Below are 22421 nucleotides of genomic sequence, written 5' to 3' on the forward strand. Positions count from 1 at the left end.
TGTGCTTGCTGTGAGCTGTCTGGTGGTGGAGCAGATACTGATCTTGTAGTTACGGGTAGGATGTGAGGGCAGAATGCTGCGGGAGCCCACAGCAGGGTGAGTGGATCTAAGCTGGACTTTTAATTGAACATTGTGTTTCCGGTATGCAAACAGTGCAGTTTTAGTCTCCTCACAGGGCCTCATGTTATTTTATGTATTGTATGTGAAACATTATCACCGAAGTCACATTTCTGTCCTTTGTTTTAAAGTAGACTTTGAACTGTAAGAGAAACTGAGGGAATTCCCCGGGAGTCCGTGGTTTGGACTCGGCGCTTTTACTGCTGGGGCCAGGTTCCATCCCTGATCAGGGAACAGAGGTCCTACAAGCTTTATGGGGCAGCCAAAAAAAAAAAGCCCTAAGTGAAATTTTAGTAGCTCTGTATATCTAGAAAATGTATATGCTGCTGCTGCTAAGTCACTTCAGTCGTGTCGGACTCTGTGCGACCCTGTAGACGGCAGCCCACCAGGCTGCCCCGTCCCTGGGATTCTCCAGGCAAGAACACTGGAGTGGGTTGCCATTTCCTTCTCTGATGCATGAAAGTGAAAAGTGAAAAGTGAAAGTGAAGTTGCTCAGTCGTGTCCGACTCTTAGGGACCCCATGGACTGCAGCCTACCAGGCTCCTCCGTTTATAGGATTTTCCAGGCAAGAATACTGGAGTGGGGTGCCATTGCCTTCTCCAGAAAATGTATATAGTATCTGTTTAAATCATGGAAGTGTGCTAAATTTTATTTCATTATCTTCTGTAGGACAAAAAAGAGCAATTAAATTTAAAAAATAGGCAGATATGGGACTTTGCTGGCAGTCCAGTGTTTAAGATGCCACACTTCCACTCCAGGGGCTCAGGTTGGCTCTGATCGTCGGTAGGGGAATATACTGAGATATGCTGACTCCTTTGTCCTTAAATGCCATTCACTGTATCCCTGGATACTGTGTTCCCGTGCCCTGTTTGTTTTCTCTGTAACATTAATCACTAGCTGGTATTCCTCTGATTTCTCCTGTCTTTTCTCATCATCATTACTTTAATTGCTCAAAAGTTTAGGATTGGAGAACACAAAGAGAGCAGAGTGACCCATTTCTCTGTTAATCGACATGCAGCAACAATTAAAAGAATGTTTTTGTTACTTAAAAGGTTATAATTATTCATTTCGATTTTGTTTGCATTTCATATGCAAATATAATAGCTGTATCACAAATCTTTTGTGAAATTATAAAATGTATTTTAATTCTACAGCATTTCTCATTCCCAGTTCAGTTGATAAGCCAAACAGATTTACCATTAACCTTAAGATGAGCATAATTTATAGGTATATATAACTTGTGTGAGAGAAATGTTCTTATTTTGATCTTGATTCCTGTTTAAAAAAAAATAATTTTCTTTCTCTTGCCATTAGATGGTTATGGAACAAGGAGATTGGCTGATTGGAGGAGATCTTCAAGTCTTGGACCGAATTTATTGGAATGATGGTCTTGATCAGTATCGTTTTACTCCTACTGAGCTAAAGCAAAAGTTTAAAGATATGAATGCAGGTAAGACACGGATCTGATTATCTCACATGGGACTGTTTGGAGTCTCTGCTTGATGGGAAAGTTCTTAAGGATTTTTTCCAATACTTACTAAAAAGTAAGACAGATTGAGGAGTAAAGATAAGTGGAGTTAGCAATGGAATATGTAAGGAAAGCTATTCTAGTCAGTCTGAATCCACCTGTGTAGTTCGCTCCCATTCTGTGTGAAACAATAGAAATAATGACATTCTGCAGAAAACAATAGAACAGCAATAACACATTCACTCTTCATTCACCAAGTGTTCGTTGCTCATCTGTTATATGTGCCTGAGTGCCAAGCGCTGAGTATTCACAAGTAAACAGGAGCTTATGCTGTATTAGAGAGAGACAGTCAAAAAACAACAGAAAAAGTCACTGAAGAGTAGCTTAATAATGATTTCAGATTTCTGAATTAGGATGAAGTGGAGCAGTGGAAGTGGAGAGTCTGTAGAAACCCTTCTTTATAATACTGCCTTAGAAAGTATCCCAGGACAGGGATTCTTATATTAGACATCTGTGATTAGCAGGTCTTTTACACAAAGCTAGGTAAATAATGTGTTTATGCTGGTACACCCACAGGTGCCACAGCGTTTGCTGTAGATTTTGGGAGGCTTTTTTAAGGTCTGAAGAATTTCAAGTCTCTTATAATCATACTGCTTATGAATTCTCACTCTGGAAATGGTTAAACCCTAAGCATGGGTACTGCTTTTTCAAATAACTTCTGTGTAGAAATTGAGGAGATAGCTCTATTGTAGTTTGCTGATAATTGATACGACGTGAAATGGATCAGGAACTGGAGATGTGATCTGGGCACACCCCTTCAGGGCTCCATGGGCCTCAGCAGCCTGCTCATTCATTCACATTTCCTGCTTAGACACCTCAGGGTATTTGATAGTGTAGGACCACATTTCTGCTTCTGAATTTTATTCCTCACCTCTGAGTTTGAAGCACTTATTTGGCCTAAGCCACTTGTGCAGGAATTTCTCTGTGATACCCGCTGCTTGCTGATACAGCAGCTTGTTTTCTTCCTTTTTGCTGACAGGTTTGGGCAAGTCACAGGGGACTGTATCACGCCTGCTGTAAGTCCGGATGGTGCCCCATTCTCTTTTGTCAGTATGTGACTTAAAGGTCCGTGTGTAAGTCTGGTTTGGCCTTTGAAGTGTAAGGAAGCGGGGCTTCTGGGAGAGGTTTTCCTTTCTGAAGAGAATCAGGCTTAGGACACAAAGTTATCTTTTTCCATCCTTCCTTTTCCTCTTGCTTTGGACGTGATCATGCACGGGTTCAGCGTTTGGAGCTCCGGCAGCCATTCTGTAACTATGAGAATCCATGAGAATCTTACACTGTTGAGTTTCTGATCAACCCTCGAGTCCTCTGTATCCACATTTTTTACTCAAAAGACCTAATGCATGTTTCATTTATAGAAGATGCTTCTAGTTGAGTCTTATCTTGTTTGTGGCCAGAAGCATCTGATAATTTAACACGTATAGACCTCTTTTTTTCTGGTAAGCAGGAAAATGTTTAACTGAGGACTTGCTGAGTATTTTTTTTCCAATATAATTTATATCAGGAGCTCATGTTAATAATAATCTTTTGGCACTGTTGAAGGGTCTTATCATGAAATTATCATTCATAATCGGAGACTTTATGTTACATCTGTTTTGCATTCTTCCTTGTGGGGCCAAACGTTTTAAATCATTTAGAGAATTTGTTGCATAATGAATGATTGCAACTTTTGTTTAAAGTAGCTGGGAGCCAGTTATTTGCCTTAAATCAAGCAAAAAAGATGGTGGGGTGTTATTTTGTTTACTTTTCCGTTTTAGACTAAAGCAAATAAACAACAGATTGAGGACCTTCCTTTATAGTTCTTACTCATTCTTTTCCGGAAGCCAGTAACAAGTCATCTACTTGTGTGTACAAATCATAATTCAAGGGAGAGAAAAGAGGAGATTCTTTTTTTTCTTTTACTTAGGATTCCTTTTTAACCTCTTCCCCCTCCTTCCCTCATCATAGTAGAAGAACTCTGATTACCTTGTGTGGGCTGTTGTCCTGTGCACATTGATAGGGTCAGTTTTGGTGTTTCTAACCCATTCTGTAGCTGGAAGGATTGGAAAATCACTAACACCCATGTGATTGCAGGTGTCATGGTTCCAGGTGGCAGGTTCTTTGAACCATGGATGATTGACCACTATCTTGGAAAGAATGAATTTCACTTAAGCCAATTAAGAGCCACATTAGTGTTTATTATACACAGTGGAGTCCTGCTTGGGTTACGAAAGGAAATATTGGCATAATTCCTTTCAAGCTAGTATGTGCTAGCACAGTGCTGAATACATCTGAAAAAGCCTTGTAGAGTTTATTGAACCAGACCATATTTTAAATGAATTGATAGAAACAGTAGATAGATATCTTAGGCAAAGTTGGGAATGATAGATACATGAGGAAGCTGAGGCGGAAGCAGATCGTCTGCCTCTGAAGGCACTGCCACAAGGCAGTGAGCAGGTGATGCTACAATCTGAGGTTGGGTGACGGAGCCTCTATCAGCCGGGTCAGGGCACACTCAGATGAGGCTGTGAGCATTATCTGACAAAGTGAGTATTTAAAGACGGGTGGTCAAGGTTAAGGGAGCTGCCAAGGAATGACGAGGCATTTGGGGACTAGCAATTTGGGGTAGTATTACCATTCTTGACATGGTTTCTTAAGTGGGGAAAGAGAAGGCTGGCACTGCAGGGAAGGGTAGCAGGCAGGAGATAGTTGGGGTGTGGGCGTGGCTGTGGTCACCATGCTGGGGGCAGATGTTTTCTCCTCCATCCTCTGCTTGCCTGTTGGGGTCTGCCTTGGGGAGGTAGGCGTGCAGTCCTCCCCCTGCCCCTGGACACACGTGCACACACACGTGTGCACTCACACACACATGCACAGGAGACATGGACTAGAGGGGAAGGTGAATGCAGAGCAGACAGTACAGGATCTATTTGGCAAAAAGCTTTATATTCAACATTACTTTTCACGTTAATTTGAAAGCACTTTGAAGAAAGAAAACAACTTGCTGCCATGTTTGGGGTGTGAGAGTCCCTGTTTGTGAAAAATTCTAGTCTATTCGTATTTACTCAAGTGGCCTATCTCTGTCTTGTGGATTTTTTTTCTTTATTCCCTCATGAGCAGTTCAAGTAAAAGAAAGACTGGTGATTTATGACAGGCCCGAGGGAGGAGGGGGATCAAACTAGTTTTTTGTTTGTTTGTTTCCAACTATCTTAAAAAATCTCCCACGGAAATAAACAGAGTGCCCTCACCTCTCCCCTCTCCCCTGGCAGCCGTGGCACTGTTCTCAGGACTCTTGTTCAGCTATTACACTGATTTGAGGAAAATCAGAAATGCCTGTACTTACAGTTTTGGAGTAAAATGGCAGATAGTAGAGCTTGCCTAGGACTGAAAGAGAAGACTTATTAATTAGTGCTGTATGTAGGACAGTTTTCAGAGAAGTTGAAAGGAAGGAAGCAGGAAGATGTTGTAATTCTGGGTTTAGCGGTTGGGCTGCAGTCCAGGACTCTGCCTGTGGGCTGGGCAGCGAAGCGCAGTTCTGAGAAATCTGGGGGAAGGAGTTTGGAGCACTCCCCTGCTGACCAGTCCATTCGTGGCTCACGGCAGCTCTGCTGGGAACCTGCTGCCGTCCCTGGGCCCTTTGCTGAGGAACTACAGTGCAGGGGCCCGGCCCAGGTGTTTTCAGTATGCCGCATTATGTTCCAGGACCGTGATGCTCGGTCAGGCAGCCTGTGCCCTGCCTGTATCCAGGCGGTCGGGGTCCACCCTCCTTCCACCACCAGGAAACACTCTGGAGCCATTCCTTCCCCATCGCATGTCAGTGCAGTCTCAGAAGAAGCTTCCCCACTGTCTTCTTCCCCTTCCACCTGCTGCCCGGAAGGGATCACACTGCACTGAACATGATGTGTTGGCTCCTGGCTGGTATCGAATGCAGAGGAGAAGGAGAGAAGCTGTACTGTGGGGTTCGTCCTTACTTAGGCATGAAATATAGATGTCTGGGGAGCTGGGCCTGCTTTTGGCTTGAGATATGCGGGTAATAGTGAAGGTGGAGAAATTGAGGGGGTGGGAGCGGTAATGAGCAATATCTATTGAAATGTTTTTAGTAATAAGTCTCTGTAACTGATGAGTTGGAAGGTCAGGACTTAGAGATGCAGCTAACAGAAGCCATCTGTATGCACATGGTAATTGAATCCAGGCAGAGGGGTAAGTTTCCTGAATGAGTCTGTAAAGAAAGAATGTCATAGGACCCAGCAGTGAACCTTATGGTTCTGAGAGGACTACAAGATGTCAGAAACAGGTGATTAGACTAAAATGGGCCAAGCAGAGTATAAAATGTCATACGCATTTGATCACATCTGTGTAAAAATGTATGCATAAGGAGAAAAACTAGGAGACTCTGCAAAAAACCCAAACCAATTATATTAAGATCATGCATTTGGGTTGGTTCTTTTCTCTCCAAATTTTCTTCAGTATTTCATTTGTATGTATGTGTTAGTCATTTGTGTCTGACTGTTTGCGACCCCTTGGACTATGGCCTGCCAGGCTCCTCTGTTCATGAAATTCTCCAGGCAAGAATACTGGAATGGCTACCCATTCCGTTTTCCAGGGGATCTTTCTGACCCAGGGATCGAACCCAGGTCTCCCATGTTGCGAGGGTAGCACCTGTCTTCACTGTTGCCATGTGGTTACGGTATATGACCCCACGCACAGGGTGGGGGTTGTGATCTGTCACAGGAGCCTGCCTGTATGCTGGGGGAGGAACACATTGGGTGAGCAGAGGCAGTGGAAGTCTGGAGGATGGTTTACTTTATATGGAAAATGTGGGGCACATGTTTCTCTGCAGCAGCCTTCTGGTTTTGCTGTCTCTCCACTCCACCCCCTGACTCTCACCCACATCAACCCTGCACAGTCTCCTAGGCCAGTTCTCTCTGAAATATGGCTGATAAATGCATAGCCTCTGTTTGGAATGCAGTATCCTTCCTAACCTGTGTTTCAGAATTCTGTGTGATACCACGTGCTAGGCTTCGTATCCATCTTTGACAAAATGGATAATTCTGTGTCCTCAGACACGTCTGCCTTCCTGCTTCCACACTTTTGATCTCACCAGGTGGCTTGGCTGTAGTGTTTTCACTTCCATCACCCAAATTTCATTTGTCTTTGAGACGTCAGTAAGTTACAGCCTGCAGGCCAGATCTGGCCTACTGCTTGTTCTTGTAAATAAAGTTTTATTGGGAAATATCCACACTCACTCGTTTATGCATCGTTCTGTGACTATTGTTGCACTACTCGTGCAGAGTTGAGTAGTTGCAGCAGAAACCCCATAGCCTGAAAAGCGTAAAATATTCACTCCAGCTCTTGAAGGAAAAAGTTTGCTTTTGTGCACAGCATTAGCAACTTCACAGTGTACTTTCTATAAGCCAAAATAATAGAATTCCTGGTCCTTTCCCAGAAATGAAGGCAGAGGGCTAAAAAGAGATGGAAATCATAATATTCTTGCCTAGAGAGTACCACGAACAGAGGAGCCTGGCAGGCTACCGTCCATGTGGTCACAGAGAATTGGACGTGACTCAGCAACTAGCACAGGCGCACACACACATCCCAGGAATGAGGACAGAGGGCTAGAAGGAAATGGAAATCATAAATGTTACTATTAAGCTTCAGTCATTTTGTAGGTAATGTCCCATTTTCAAACACAGTTGAAACTCTGATCTTTGGTAAAGCATTCAGTCTTAAACTAAGCCATTAGAAGTTATAAGTTAAAAGGTAAATATTTTATACCAGTTATGGTGTGACAATAGGGAATTCACTGTCCTTTAGGAAATGGGGATGAGAATGTGAAAAATTATTGAGAGTTGCTGTAAGTATCAGTGGGCCAAGGTCCATAGTAGCCCATTATTCTTTGTCCATCCTTGATGGAAAATTGATGGAGGAAAATTTAATAGTGATGCATGTTGGGTTATGTTAGTTGGGACAATACCTTGGGAATGTAAGCTTCCAATGGATCAGTTACTCCTGTTACATTGTTCATCCATGTAAGTTCTTTAGTGGAGAAACCAGATGGTAGGGATGAAAATGCAGTCTGCAGCTACAGACAGTTAAAACCATTTGGGTAATTCATTGATAAATAGTTATAAGGGATTGAAAAGACTGGAAGTTTAGGAAAAGCCTGGTAATACGGGGAAGAAAAAAATGGGCAGACCAAATGATCACTGCATTTCTGAATGGACCTGGTAACAAGGAAATAATTCTACCTGGAAGAAATTTTGGCAGTAAAATCCTTTATATGCTGCTAATGTAAACTTTTAAGAAGTCATTCATCTTAACTTTATCTGTTAAATGTCCATGTGGAGCTAGATTAATTCTTTTTGGAAAGGAAGCCTAGGTAGGTGAATTATTAGAACCTGTGAAATATGTGTATTTGAGACAGAATTTATTTTTTATGTTTCCTTTTGCACATCCTGTCATATAAATAATCTTGCAAAATGGCGATCTTACAGAATGAGATTTGCCCTGACTGAAGCCTAGGAATGTAGTCATCACACACCTGAGATGTATTACCCAGGGGTCCTGCTCACAGACACCTGTTCCTCATTAAGGACAGCGACGGCTGCATGTCCCAGCGCAGAGCTAACACACCCTCATCTTTAAACACTCACTGGGGTGTTCGTCTGCAGTAGACCTGGAGCCACCAGTAGAACAGTGGGTTCAATTTTCCTGCCAGGAACTTTTAGATATGATGCTTTTCTGTTTTTTTTTTTTTTTTTAAAGAATGAATTGTCTTAAGGAACTTAGATTTATTAAGTGACTGCAGCGTGCATCTCACCGTGCTGGGTACTTTATATTATCTTCATAACAGTAACTTTAGTATCGCCCCACTAGGAAGATGTCACAAGTGAAATTAAGACCTTAAAGACCACAGTCTATGGTTAAAAACTGCTAGACTTGTGATTTGAAACTGTAAATATCCTGTTCCAAAACAGTGCTTCTTCCGTGTGTATCTTCACTTTTAAAAATGTTTAGAGAAAACTTCAAATATATGCTACTTATATTTGTAAGTAGATATATTAGGCTTCCTTGGTAAGAATCTGAAGTAACACTTTAAAGTAACACTTTACGTTTGTAATAGTAAGAATGAGTCCCCATTTACCTCCACCCCAAATTCAGTTGTACCAACTCTTGACTAATTGTGTTTCCCTTGTGCTGCTGCTTACCCCACTGCATGCCTGCATGTTATTCTGAAGCACATCTCAGACCTCATGTCATTTCCATCTGAATATTTCAGAAAGTATTTCTTAAAAGTTAGGACTTTAAAAATAGAGCCATGATATCACGGTTGCACCTAAATAATAATAGCTTATTAATACTATCAAATAGGCTTCCCCAATGGCTCAGCAGTAAAGAATCTGCCTGCAATGCTGAACGGAGAAGGCAATGGCACCCCACTCCAGTACTTTTGCCTAGAAAATCCCGTGGACGGAGGAGCCTGGTAGGCTGCGGTCCATGGGGTCGCTAGAGTCGGACACGACTAAGCGACTTCACTTTCACTTTTCACTTTCATGCATTGGAGAAGGAAATGGCAACCCACTCCAGTGTTCTTGCCTGGAGAATCCAGGGACGGGGAGCCTGGTGGGCTGCCGTCTATAGGATTGCACAGAGTCAGACACGACTGAAGCGACTTAGCAGCAGCAGCAATGCTGAAGGTGCAGGAGACTCGGGTTTGATCCCTGGGTCTGTTAGATCTCCTGTAGGAGGGCATGGCAACCCGCTCCAGTATTCTTACCTGGAAAATCCCATGGACAGAGGAGCCTGGTGGGCTACAGCCTGTGGGGTCACACAGAGTTGGACACGACTGAGTGACTGAGCACACACACAATACTATCAAATATCTAGTCAATGTTTGTATTTCTGATAATTTCATAGTAGTTAACATTTCTTGTTTTTATAGTTTGAATTAGGATCTAAGTAAAATTCACACATTGTAATCAGTTCATATGTTTCCCATCATAATTTTTTACTTTGTTTTTTAACGTTTTGTTTTGAAATAATTTTTAAAATCTATAGAAAAATTATAATAGTACCAAGAGCTCCTGTATATTTTACCCAGATCCCATAATTAACATTATGTTTATTTGCCTTTTCATTCTCACTTTCTTTGAAAGTTGCAGACACAATGTCTCATTACCCCTTAGTTATTTCCGCATGTATTTACTGAAAATAAGGACAGTCTCCTGCCTAACCTCAGTGTGCTCATCAAACACAGAAAAATACACTGATATGAGACCAATCTGGGTCCTGCACTCCATCATGCCGTTGTTTCAGTTGGTTCTTTATCACAGAACCAACAGTGACAACGGAAGTCTTCCCTTTGCCACCTTTCACTGTGCTTCCGGACGTCAGCCGTGTCTTCAGTCGGCCTCATTCAGGCCAGTCACTTAGTCTGTCTTGTGTCGCTCACAGACTTGGCATTTCTGAAGAGTGCCTGTTAGTTACTTTCTTGACGGTCTCTCAGCTTTGGTTTATCTGCTGTTTCTCATGTTTAGGTTCTAGTTACACATTTAGTCAGGAATCCCATAGGAAGCAAGGCCGAATCATTGGCACATCATATTTTGTGGCTCACGATTTTAATTTGTCCTCTTACAGATGAGCTTAGCTTTTTTAAAAGTTAACTTTTAGCGTTAAAGGTCGTGTTTACCAGGTTTTTCCTGCTGTAACGTTAACAAGTTATTTTGTACATACTAACAAGTATTTGGGGGGAGAGATTTTGAGACTCGATAAATATCCCGTTGTTATCAAATTTTTATCTGTTAGTTTTAGCATGCTGCAAACACGGTGATTTTTCTAATTCTGTCGTTCTGACTATGTTTGTTAGTTGACCTTCTATACTGTAAGTTAGAGTTTCCACTTCTTCTTCAATGTTTTTTTTTTTCATTTATTTTATTCTTTCTGGATTCATAGACTCCTCTTTTACTCAGTGGTTTTCAAACCATTAATTATTATTTACTTTGATGTTTAGCTTGTCCTAGGTTGGCTTCTGGGGCTGCGTCCCTTGACATGTCCTGGTTGCTGTATCTTTTAACATGTCCTCATCCTTCTCTGAGCACTTCCTTTCTTTATGGTATAAAAGACATTCCATCTCATGTTGTACTTTCCACACCTGCCCTAGAATTGGCCATTTCTGCCAAGGAAGCCTGGTTTATTTAAATAGGGGGTAGTATTTAGGTTGCAAAATTTGGGCTTTAGTTTTGCTCTTTGCCACTGCTTGTAGGACCTTTCAGTGGACAGAACCAAAAAATAAACATGTATACTCACACAAGTATCTATTCCTGAATACATCTATCCATACAGCTGAAAGCCATCAGGCAGGTCATCCTGTTATTTTCAACCCTAATCCAATACCACATGGTCTTTTCTAGCCTTTCTTCTTTTTGGTATTTTTGCCTTTCCTCTCCTACAGTCAGAATCCCGGCTCCCATCATCTTCCATGGATTTACTTACTTGCCGTTCCTCCACGTGTGGTGCCGTCTCCCAGTCAGACGAGCTGTCTCCTCAGCTCTGGCCCCACTGACCCCACTCAGGCAGGCGTCTCCTTGGCCCCGGTGCCGCAGGCTTGTGCTGGCTCCCAGAGTGCTCCTAGTCTCTTTCCTCCCCGTGGTCCAGGCCTGAGCTACTTGCCCCCCACCTCCCCATCAGTGCAGTAACACATCAGCTCAGGAGTAGGATTCCTTAATGCCTAGTAAGTGTCTGTTGTTCTTCAAGGCTGTTTACAAAGAATGGGTAAAGGGAAGGGAAGAGAGGGGAGAGAACTAAGCTTACTGATGAGATCGAGGCCAGAATCAGAATGCAGGTTAAATGGAACAGTGGAAGTGTGTGTGTTCAGGAGACAGTCTTTGTTGTTTTTCGGAAAGACTGGAGTATGATAATTAGGAAGTAAGATTCACTCTTGGTCTTGGGCAAGGGGAGTTCTATATAATAAGGGATGTTTTGAAATCTTTTGATATCTATAATTTGAAGTGTTTTTAGAAGGACAGAAAAACTGTGATATTACCCCTCCTCCTGTTTCCTTAAAGCAGGATAATTTCAGATAAGTAAGTAAGTAAAGTCGTTCAGTTGTGTCCGACTCTTTGTGATCCCATGGACAGTAGCCTACCAGGCCCCTCTGTCCATGGGATTCTCCAGGAAAGAGTACTAGAGTGGGTTGCCATTTCCTTCTCCAGGGGATCTTCCTGACCCAGGGATCGAACCCGGGTCTCCAGCATTGCAGGCAGATACTTTACCATCTGAGCCAGCAGGGAAGCCCATTAATTTTAGATACTCACATATTTGTATTAAGATTTCTTTTTTGTACCTTATGTCCTGCTAGCTATTTCTTTGGTGTAAACCAGCCTTGTTCATTTATAAAAGGTAACTGGAGAACTTCATAGCACAGTGATGATGCTCTCAGTCTTGGGACGTCACACAATGTGTCCCCAAAAACCTCCTGGTCAACTAGGTGCCATAGTTTTCTTTCTGTGCCTTTTGTTGCCGTGATAGAAGAGGGTTAGAACTGAGAATAGACTGGGGATATTATACAATTCAGCCTAAAATTATTAGGGGAGGGGAAGATGTTCCTCTCTGAGTCTAGATTAGATTTTAGAGCTCCTCTTACTGGGTTGTTACTCTGTTCTGTAAAATTACTCTATGACCCCAAAGAGCCATGCCTTCTGAGAAAAGTCTCCTGACAGCAAGAGCCCCAGGTAGGAGTGAAGCCAGGGTTGTAAGCAGAAGATACATAGTCAACCACTTTAATTTATTCAGCACTTTTCAACATTTGAGTAATAGCAATGGTCTTTGAAAGGGATATTGTTGTTGCATGGCTCAGATGATAAAGAATCCACCTGCATTGTGGGAGACCTGGGTTCGGTCCCTGGGTTGGGAAGATCCCCTGGAGGAGGGCATAGCAACCCACTCTAGTATTCTGGCTTGGAGAATCCCATGGACAGAGGAGCCTGGCGGGCTACAGTTCGCGGGGTCGCAAACAGTCAGACATGACTGAGCGATTTAGCACATAAACAGTAATCCAAAATCTAGACCTGGCGTCACAGAACAACTGGATAGCATTACAGTCAATTAGAGTAATCAGTATAAATGAACTTATTTAGATAGTAAGTAAATTTTCTAACCTCTACATTTCTGTCTTTCTTTAAATAAAGGACTGTCTTAGATCTGATGATGGGATTGACCTGATGGATTATTAAGGCATAGACCAAGAATTTATATGCATTGCAGGCCATTGAACTGAGATGTGTTCAGGCCAGACAGTCTGATTTTCATCCTCAGGTTGCCCATGAATGCAGAAAATAATTGTTATAAGCCCATTACTATTATGTGACACATCCTGAGGCTTGTAAGATGTGTAAACTAATAGTCACTGTATCAGGCTGCCTTGAAGTAAGTGGTCAGCGCAGTACATGCTTTCCCCCCGTTTCTGATTCTGAGCATACAGGTTTGCTTAATCCTGAGCATCAAGCTTCACGAAGAATTGCTTATCTTTTGGAAGGTAGCATTGGAAATGTGCTGTTCTTAACTCTGAAATTCTCTTTCAGATGCTGTCTTTGCCTTTCAACTCCGCAACCCGGTACACAATGGCCACGCTCTGTTAATGCAGGACACCCACAGGCAGCTTCTGGAGAGGGGCTACCGGCGCCCTGTCCTTCTGCTTCACCCCCTTGGGGGCTGGACAAAGGATGATGATGTCCCTCTGATGTGGCGGATGAAGCAGCATGCTGCAGTGCTGGAGGAAGGAGTCCTGAATCCTGAGACCACGGTGGTGGCCATCTTCCCGTCTCCCATGATGTATGCTGGACCAACTGAGGTAGATAGCTTTTAAGATTTGCTCTGCAGCAGTGTTGAAACCACTGTTAGTAACACAGCAGGTAGCCACAACAAACTTATCTTTGGATATTTCCTCCGATCATAGATCTGTTCTGAACATGAGGCTGGAGTACTCACCTGCTCTGTTGGGGATGCGCTCTAGAGGTGGCCCTCAGGAGGCAGTCTTGTTAGGAATGGGAAGGCAGGGAGAGGTTCTCTTGCTCTTATGGTGGTTTGTGGTCCCAGTCGTGAAGGAGGGAAAGTTCCTTGCAGACAGAGGGCTGGGCAACCTTGAGTCTGTATGACACAGGCTGTTGTCTGGCCCTTGTTACACAGATCTGACAGCATGCATCTTATCCCTTTAGCAAAGATCTAAGTCACTCTTCCCAGGGGACAGAATTGGCCTGATTTTTGCTTCTGGTATTTGAGTGGGAAGAAAAGGATGGTATCTTTAAAGAAAACATTCTTCATCTGTTCTCTATTGAAGGACTAATCGAGTCAGGAAATAAAATTGCTTCTTGATTTTGGGTGGAGTAGAGTTCTAGAGTTCTACTTAGCAGTCAAAAGGAACGTTTTGAGATCTTTTTATAACCATACATAAGGAAGAAGACTTAGGTTTTTGCTTCAAGGTAGAGTTGGCTTTCAAAAAATATTTGTTTGAATAAGTGGATAAATCAGTGAATATCCTGAAAAACAGTGTGTGAAAAATTCCTAGCCAGCTTCATATTGAGAGTTTAAGATGAAGAATGAAATGCACATTATTATTGCATTCTTTCTCGTTTTCACTTTGAAGGGATATGAATTTACTTACTAGGTATGTTTGGGAGGCAAACCCTTTTAGAAGGATAAAAACAATTTAGTTGTAGATACTCTGTGATAGCTTCCTTAAAAAAATTTTTTTTAAGGAAATAAAACATGTTTGGCTGTTCCTTGGGATCAAGCCTGAAAATTTTTATTGGAGCTTAGTTGTGGGGTTGTATATTTTTTATCTAAGAAATACTGACAGAAAATTACAGTAACAGCAGGCTAAAAGTTTACAGGGTATTTGATTCTTCTCTTGGATCAGCCTGAATAATATATTAGAAGACATGAGGTAGAATTCCTCATAATCTTCCCTCTTTGTTGGTATAAAATATTTATAAGAATTGGGTGCTGAAAGCCGTTTTAGTTTCCCAGAGATCACCGTGTCTTTAGTTCTTACATCTTATTTTTTCTCTATTTGTTAATATTTATTTATGATTTTTGCATCCATATTTTTTAAGATATTATTTATTTTTAGAGTTTATTTTCAATTGGAGGATAATTGCCTTACAATACTGTGTGGGTTTCTGCCATCTGTCAACATGTATCAGTCACAGGTACATGCACCTCCCCTCTCTCCTGAGTTACTTTGGAAATAAAGTAACAATTTTGTTCCAGTAGTTTCCCAACCTCTTTTTTGGTTCTGTCTTCATCACCATCATTTTAAGGGAATCATTTGGAATGAAGTTCTCCAGAATTACCACATGAGTGGTTTTCAATGTGGGAGTGATGGAAATGAATTTAGGGGTCAGGGCTGTTTATCAATAACTTCATTAAGAGCCAGTGAGGAAAATGAAAGAATTAATCTTGGCCTACTGAGGACATATTTTGTCCCATTTGTGTTTCTGATTCCTGTCTGAAAGGGAAGGTATGACATTTTATTACCTAAATAAACTAAAAACTGCTTTTGAGAAGGTGGCAACGAGGGGATAGACAAATAATAAAAACAGAAGAGAGAGCACCACACAGGGTCAAACATGCTGTTTTGTATACAATATTGTAAAGTAATTAGCCTCCAATTAAAATAAATAAATTTAAGTTAAAAAAAAAAAACAACACAGTTTTTAAGTCCCGTCATTTTAGAGCCAGGTGTGTCTCTTGAGGAAAATTCAGAGATCAGGGTACCTAAAGGTGCCCTTGGGTGCCTGCATTTTGGCTTTCCTCAGAGTCTTCCTTCTTGCAAGGCAAAGCTGATGAGGTGAGCTGGCTGCAGCAAGCCCTCTCACGGCCTCAGATTTGACTCCTGTATGGCAACCCACTCCAGTGTTCTTGCCTGGAGAATCCCAGGGATGGAGGAGCCTGGTGGGCTGCTGTCTCTGGGGTCGCACAGAGTCGGACACGACTGAAGCGACTTAGCAGCAGCAGCAGCTACACCCGAGAGCGTGGTCTGGTTAAAACAGCATAGGCTCTTGGACCATCCTTGGCCTGGTTTGCCACCTAATCTTAGGTTCGACTTCTCTGAGCTACGTTTTAAGCTCCCAGAAAAGGGTAATTTAAGGCATGCACCAGGAGGTGGGACTAAATATTCTTTAAGGTTCTGTCTCATTCTCCTTATTTTCTTACTTGTCTTATTTGCTTTTAACTTCATGTTGAACTATAATATACAAAGGAGAAAGTGCACATTTCCCAGGTATACAATTAAGTGAATTTTTCCCGTTTAAACAGTCATGTGACCAGCACCCAGACAGGTGAAAAGACTGTTTACCAGCACCTTTGACGATCTGCATCCTGCCCTCTCCTCTCCCTGCCGTCCTCCCCGCCATAGTCATCACTGTCCTCACTTCTCACAGCGTGGATCCCATGAGCTCATTGGAAATTCTGGGAAGCAGACTCTAAGAGAGAGATGAGCCTTCAGGAGGATAGCTCTTGGAAGCAGCACTTGTGGAAGAAAGAGAAAGGCAGGGAGCAGAGTTGGGCTGGAGGAGAAGCTGAGCTGCAGTTTGGTCTTAGTGGAAGCCTGAGTTGATCCTGGGTGGGCTTCTGGAAAGGCCCTTCAAAGATGCTTTCAGTTGCACAAAAAGTAGTCACTTAAACCTCTGTGTTGACCAGTGGTTGGCTGCCCAGGGAGGGGGCCTGCCTTTGACCACTGCGTCTTCTTTCTGCAGGGGCAATTTCTAAAGAGGGCTGACAGCCTGCTGGGTGTGTGCTGGCAGCCCTCCTCAAAGTGGGGAAGCAGTCCTTCTTCCCTTGGGGGCCTGGGCATTGCATCGCGGCGCCTAGTCCAGCCTTTCCTCATGCTTTTATAACTGAAATCACACTGTGCCTGCTCTGGCATTTGGCTTCTTTCCCTTTGCGTATGTTGGTGAGACTCACCTTACTCTTCTGTGTAGCTGGTTGTAGTTGGTCACTCTCTGCCCCGTGGAGTATCCTGTCGTGTCACTGCACCCAGTACTGTTGATGGGTGTCACAGTTTCCAGTTGTTTGCTATTAAGAATAGTACTGGCGTGAAGATGTTCGTGCATGACTTTTCGTGGGCATTTCTGTTGGTTTAATACCTAGAATTCTAGATATTCTAGGGGTGAGCCTTTGCTCAGCTTTGGTGGATGTTGCCAGCCAATTTTCGAACGTGTTTGTACCATTTTAGCGATACATTCTCATCAGCAGTGTATTTCTTTAGCTAAACGTGGTTACTTGTTTCATTTGAGCCATTTTGGTCCTCTGGCTGTATGTAACCAAGTGTCCTGTATATACTTTTACTGTTTCTTATGCTAAGTCACTGTGAAGTACACTGAAATACAAGAAATACACTGCTGATGAGAATGTATTGCTAAAATTCAACCACGTTAGAAAATTGGCTGGCAACATCTACTATTTCTTAACCAACCTCTAAAATATTTTCATTGAACCAGTTTCACTGAAGAGGAAATGGAGAAGTAAATGGGTTGTATGTATATACCATGATTGAGAATATAAGAATAGCCTGTTTTTATTGAGCGCTTCCGGCAGACAAGTGTTCCAAGTGCTTTATGTGTATCAGCTAACTTCATCCTTAGAACGACGCTCAGAGAGCAGATAGATGATGATTATTCTCAATTCAGAGATGAGGAAACTGAGATAGAGGGGTTAACATACCTGTTCAAGATCACACGGTAGTGTTGAGATAGTCTGGTTCCAGAGCCATGGGCTCTAACTGCCACAGAATGTTTTTCTTTTATCTTATCATATAAAATTAAAATATGTGGCCACAGATTTTTGGAAAACAGACTGGAAATAAATTCTTAAAGTATCCTATAGAAGTTACAAAACAGTGATTTAGGATGGCCTTGGCTGACATTGTTATCAGAGGTAGAATCTTTAGTACAGGGCTTTTCAAACTTATTTTTCATTTGTCACAAACCACAGTTGTGTGTTGTGATTATCGTTGTTTAATCTGTGCGTGCGTGCTCAGTCGCTTCAATTGTGTCTGACTCTTTGACCCATGGACTGTAATCTGCCAGGCTCCTCTGTCCGTGGGATTTTCCAGGCAAGAATACTGGAGTGGGTTGCCATGCCCTCCTCCAGGGGATCTTCCTGACTCAGGGCTCAAACCCATCTCTCTTTTGTCCCCTGCATTGACAGGCAGGTTCTTTACCGCTAGTGCTACTTGTGAAGCCCTTGTTTAATCTATATTCTTAACTCTTTTTTTTTTTTTTGGACACACCGCATAACGTGCTGGATCTTAGTGCCCAACCAGCGATCAAACCTGTGCCCCTTGCATTGGAAGTGTGGAGTCCTAACCACTGGGCCACCAGGAAATTCCCTTACTCTCTGTATTCTTCTGATGGCTGCCTCATTGTTGTTCAGTTTTGAAGTCGTGTCCAACTCTTTGCAGTTGCATGCATTGCAGCAGTCCAGGCTTCCCTGGCCTTCACTATCGCCTGGAGTTTGATCAGACTCACATCTATTGAGTCGGTAATGCTATCCAACCATCTCGTCCTGCCTCATGGTAGTAGTCACATCTGCCTATTTTTTTTTAACTGTTGTTGTGAGAAGTAAATAGAGTAAATATAAATCAGTAACACCTTGCCTAGCTTGTGACAATACATGGTAATTAATATCAACTGCCTTAAAAAACAGTAACAAACTGTGTTGCTGCAAGTTCTTAACATCCCTGGGATTCTGTCCCTGTCTCAGGGGAGCTGTGTACATCTCAAGGCTGCTCATCCATCTGTGTGAAGTTGTAGTGTTTTGATTATGGCAGAGAGCCTGGGATGACCAACTTCCTAACAGACTCCACATCAGAGCATGGATCCTCTGATTTGGAATATCCATTGGTGTTTGACAGGATAAAGCTCAAATAAAGAATATGAAGACAAATGAAAATAACCATTTCTTGAATGCCTGAATATGTGGCTATCATATACCGAGCAGATTCTTTGTGCATATTATATAACCTCATCCCCACAACAGTTCAGTGAGATAGCTGTTATTTCCATTTTACAGCTGAAGTTACTGAAGCTCAGAGAGACCAAGTAATGTAACTATGGTCTGTACAGGAAAACTGAAGCTGGACAGTAATTAAAGCAGTAAAAATAGATTTTTATTCGGGGACTATTGCGGCATGGGGATAAGAGACCGAAACAGAGACCTGGGCTCAGTTGAATCCATCATGGTCAAGTGGAGATTTATAGCCAAGGAGCAGAGTGGTGGTCAGTGGCTGGAAAATTACTAGAAGGAAACATCAGAAACAACGGGCATGGGATGATTCTGGTTAAATGGACCTAGCAGGATCCTTGCTGAAGGCAGGACAGCCTGTTCACATACCACTTGGAGGTGGTAGGGATGAAGAATTTGATCATGTATTGGGGATGGAGGGGCTGTAGACTGACTTAGCAAGATTTTTGCCACAGTTGGTAGTATAAGCCCTACAAGGTGGATTCTGAAGGTCAGGGCATTGAGAGCTTGGAGGAACCTCATCAAAGTTAGGTCAAGGAGGGAATCTTGGTCGTATCTTAAACAGCAAGATGTGCAAATGGACCTGAAACTCAAGCTTTTCTGACTCCAAAGCCTGTGTCTTCTTTTCATCAGGCTCCTTGTTGCCTGGAAGCCTGTCAGGGGCCATAGCAGTCGGTAGGAGGGCAAAGAGGTTAAAGATGCCCCGTGCCTACACAGAGCTCCTAGGCTTCCTAGAAGGGAATAAAGGCATATTAGAGCAGTTTCTGCATGTAAATCTCTGGGGTGTCAGTTACATGCTAAGAGCTGTGGCTCTTGTCAGAAAGCACTGCATCTGGTACCCAAGCAAAGGCAATTTTTAACTTCTGAACTTCTACAGAACAAACTTAAGAAATTCTGACAAATACCTCTATATTTTAAACTATTAAATATTTTAATGTTTATGACCTGGCAGGATTAAAACTGTTATATTGAGTGGCTTTTGAAAACTATCCATTTCTTTTTCTCAAGTGCCTCACTTGTGTGCTTGACTTATTTGGCTTATTCACAGCCTCAAATGAATTTTTTTATAGTTAAAAAAACACACACAACACTCATTTTTGTAGCTTTTCCAGTGACATCAGGACAAAGTTTGCCAGTAATGCTCATTCGCCAACTAATAATAATAAAATAAAAGCAATGACTCTTCCTTTAATCATTTTCTGTAGGTCATTTAGAAGGCATTGGTACCAGATTTGTTTCTCCAGCACAAATGCTTCTCAGAATGATGAGCAGCTGTTAGCCTATTTGGTTATCAACAGGATGTCCCTGATTTTCCAGTCTGTAAAAGATTTGATGGCTTGATTCCTAAATTCCATTTTAGGAATTGGGTAGGTGGGGGCAGGGCAGCATGTGGTGGGAGAGCTACTTCTCTAATGTTAAAAAATTGTCCCATCTCACTAAATGCTGTAATCCATTTATATAAAGGACAAATAATGCTTTTTAAGATGTGTTACATGAACGTGCTGAAAGTAAGATATATCTTGGAATGTAGACATGTGCAGTAAGTTTTCTCTTGGTCTTTAAGGCATTTGAATGAAAATTACCGGTTGAATTCTGGAGAAAATGTATCATTATAAGCTGCCATGAAAGTTATTGGTGCAGTTAGTAAATGACTCCTTAGTAGCAACTGATTGTATTTAATTGAGCAAATGCCCTTAATCAGGGACAGTAGGAGCATTCTGCCACGTGATGCAGTATATTCGTTTAATTAGTCCAAGCTTTACACCGCTATCTGGAGCAGTAAATAGGAAGTCTATTAAGGTTTAAACCCTGTTCCTCCCCATTAAACACTTCCAAGCCTTTAACAACTAAAGGGACAGCTCTTAGGATCTGAGCTTAAGTATAGGAGCCATAAACCCCCGAGTTTTAATTATAACCTTTGACTCTCTTTGAGCTCTTTGATCATTTTGTCTTCTGGTCATTTATTTTATTAATGTTTCTGGAATAGTGCAACACAGATTCACAATCTCTTATCTGAAGTACTTGGGGTCATGTATTACTTAATCCTGCTTATGGGCCTGGGGTATAAAACACATTTAGTATTTCTTAACAAAATGAATGCTTTTCCACATTAATTGGGATCAGCAAAGGCCACAGATAAACTTTGTCAGTTTTGATCAGTTTTGCTAATGTTAGTTTTAAAAAATGGTTTTTGGATTTCAGATGGTTACCGTAAGATTATTGAACACATCCCTTTGGTAGTATGTACGTGTATCACATCATCATGTTGAAAACTTTAAACCTACATAATGTTGTATGTCAGTTACATCTTGTTAAAGCTGGAAAAAAATGAAGTTCAGATTTTTGGATAGGGAATTGTGGATCTTTATCACAAAAACATTTAAAGTCTGTTGATTTATTTTAAAAATAACTTTGGGCTTCCCTGGTGGCACAGTGGTAAAGAATCCGCCTGCCAGTGCAGGAGTCATGGGTTGCATCCCTGGAGAAGGAAATGGCAACCCACTCCAGTATTCTTGCCTAGGAAATCCCATGGACAGGGGAGAGCCTGGCGGGCTACAGTCCATGAGATCGCTAAGAGTCAGGCACGACTGAGCGATTGAGCAGCAGCAGCATCTTTATTTTATACACTTTTAGCTTATATGTATCTTGAAAAGTGAAATCACTAATTTAATTCAGAGACATTAGATTTTATAGGTGTTTCAGATGCTTTTCACAGGGAAGGAGGAATATACCCTGTTTTCCTCCTGACTTTGCCATAGACTTCCAGCTCAGAATCTGTTCTTGTCTGTTTCTTACTCTGGCAGCATCAAGATCAAATATTGTCTTTTAGTTTGGCCTTTCAGTTTTCCCTGCAGTTGTAATCTATGCTGTTTCTTCCCTAAATGTAGCTTGTATTTTCTCTCCTGCTCTGAGTCCTATCTTGTAGGGCATGACAGTTAAGTAGCTCCACGTGAATAGGTATGCATGGACTTTGGCATTGGAGAAACCCAATGTCAAATACTCCTCTTAGTTATTCATTTTGCAACTTTGAGTGTATTATTGAAAGTTTTCTTATTTGTAAAATAGAAGTATTGACTATCTTATTGATTTACTCTAAACATTAAATGGGAGAAGGCAATGGCACCCCACTCCAGTACTGTTGCCCGGAAAATCCCATGGATGGAGGAGCCTGGTAGGCTGAAGTCCATGGGGTCAAGAAGAGTCGGACACGACTGAGCGACTTCACTTTCACTTTCCACTTTCATGTTAGAGAAGGAAATGGCAACTTACTCCAGTGTTCTTGCCTGGAGAATCCCATGGACGGAGAAGCCTGGTAGGCTGCAGTCCATGGGGTCGCACAGAATCGGACACGACTGAAGCGACTTAATAGTAGTAAACATTAAATGAAATATTCATAAAACACTTTGTTTTCATGTTAGGAAGAACTTAATAACTAGCGCCTGTTTTTTTCTTCACTCGCCCCTGTGAAGGATCTCATGAAATGTTTTCCAGTGACATCATGGTTGCCTTCCTGTGGTTCCTTAAAATAATAATCATTGAGGAGGTGGAGAGACAGAAAAGAGTCAAAGACTTTTGGCATTTACGAAAAACAAATTTTGGGGTCCCTGGGCTTGGGAGGCTGAAGTGGGAGGAGGACTGTGCATTTGCTCTCTCCCCCATGACCCTCTTTACACCTGCCAGTGGCCTGGGCTCAACCAGGGCAAAGTAATTTACAAGAATAAAACAGTTTGGTTGCTGATGGTTCTGAACAAATCCTTCTCTTACATTTGAGTTTTGT

General features: G+C 42.0%; 1 protein-coding gene across 2 annotated transcripts in view; it reads left to right on the top strand.

Annotated features, from left to right (window-relative positions):
- Positions 1-22421, top strand: part of PAPSS1 (3'-phosphoadenosine 5'-phosphosulfate synthase 1) — a 112414-nt gene that overhangs the window by 59499 nt on the left and 30494 nt on the right. For both annotated transcript variants that reach the window (XM_061419443.1, XM_061419444.1), the window contains exons 9-10: positions 1432-1567; positions 13201-13469. In XM_061419443.1, coding sequence (XP_061275427.1) covers positions 1432-1567; positions 13201-13469 — 405 coding nt within the window. The remainder of the gene's footprint in view (positions 1-1431; positions 1568-13200; positions 13470-22421) is intronic.

The sequence above is a fragment of the Bos javanicus genome, chromosome 6, assembly GCF_032452875.1.
Source record: "Bos javanicus breed banteng chromosome 6, ARS-OSU_banteng_1.0, whole genome shotgun sequence".
NCBI lineage: Eukaryota > Metazoa > Chordata > Mammalia > Artiodactyla > Bovidae > Bos > Bos javanicus.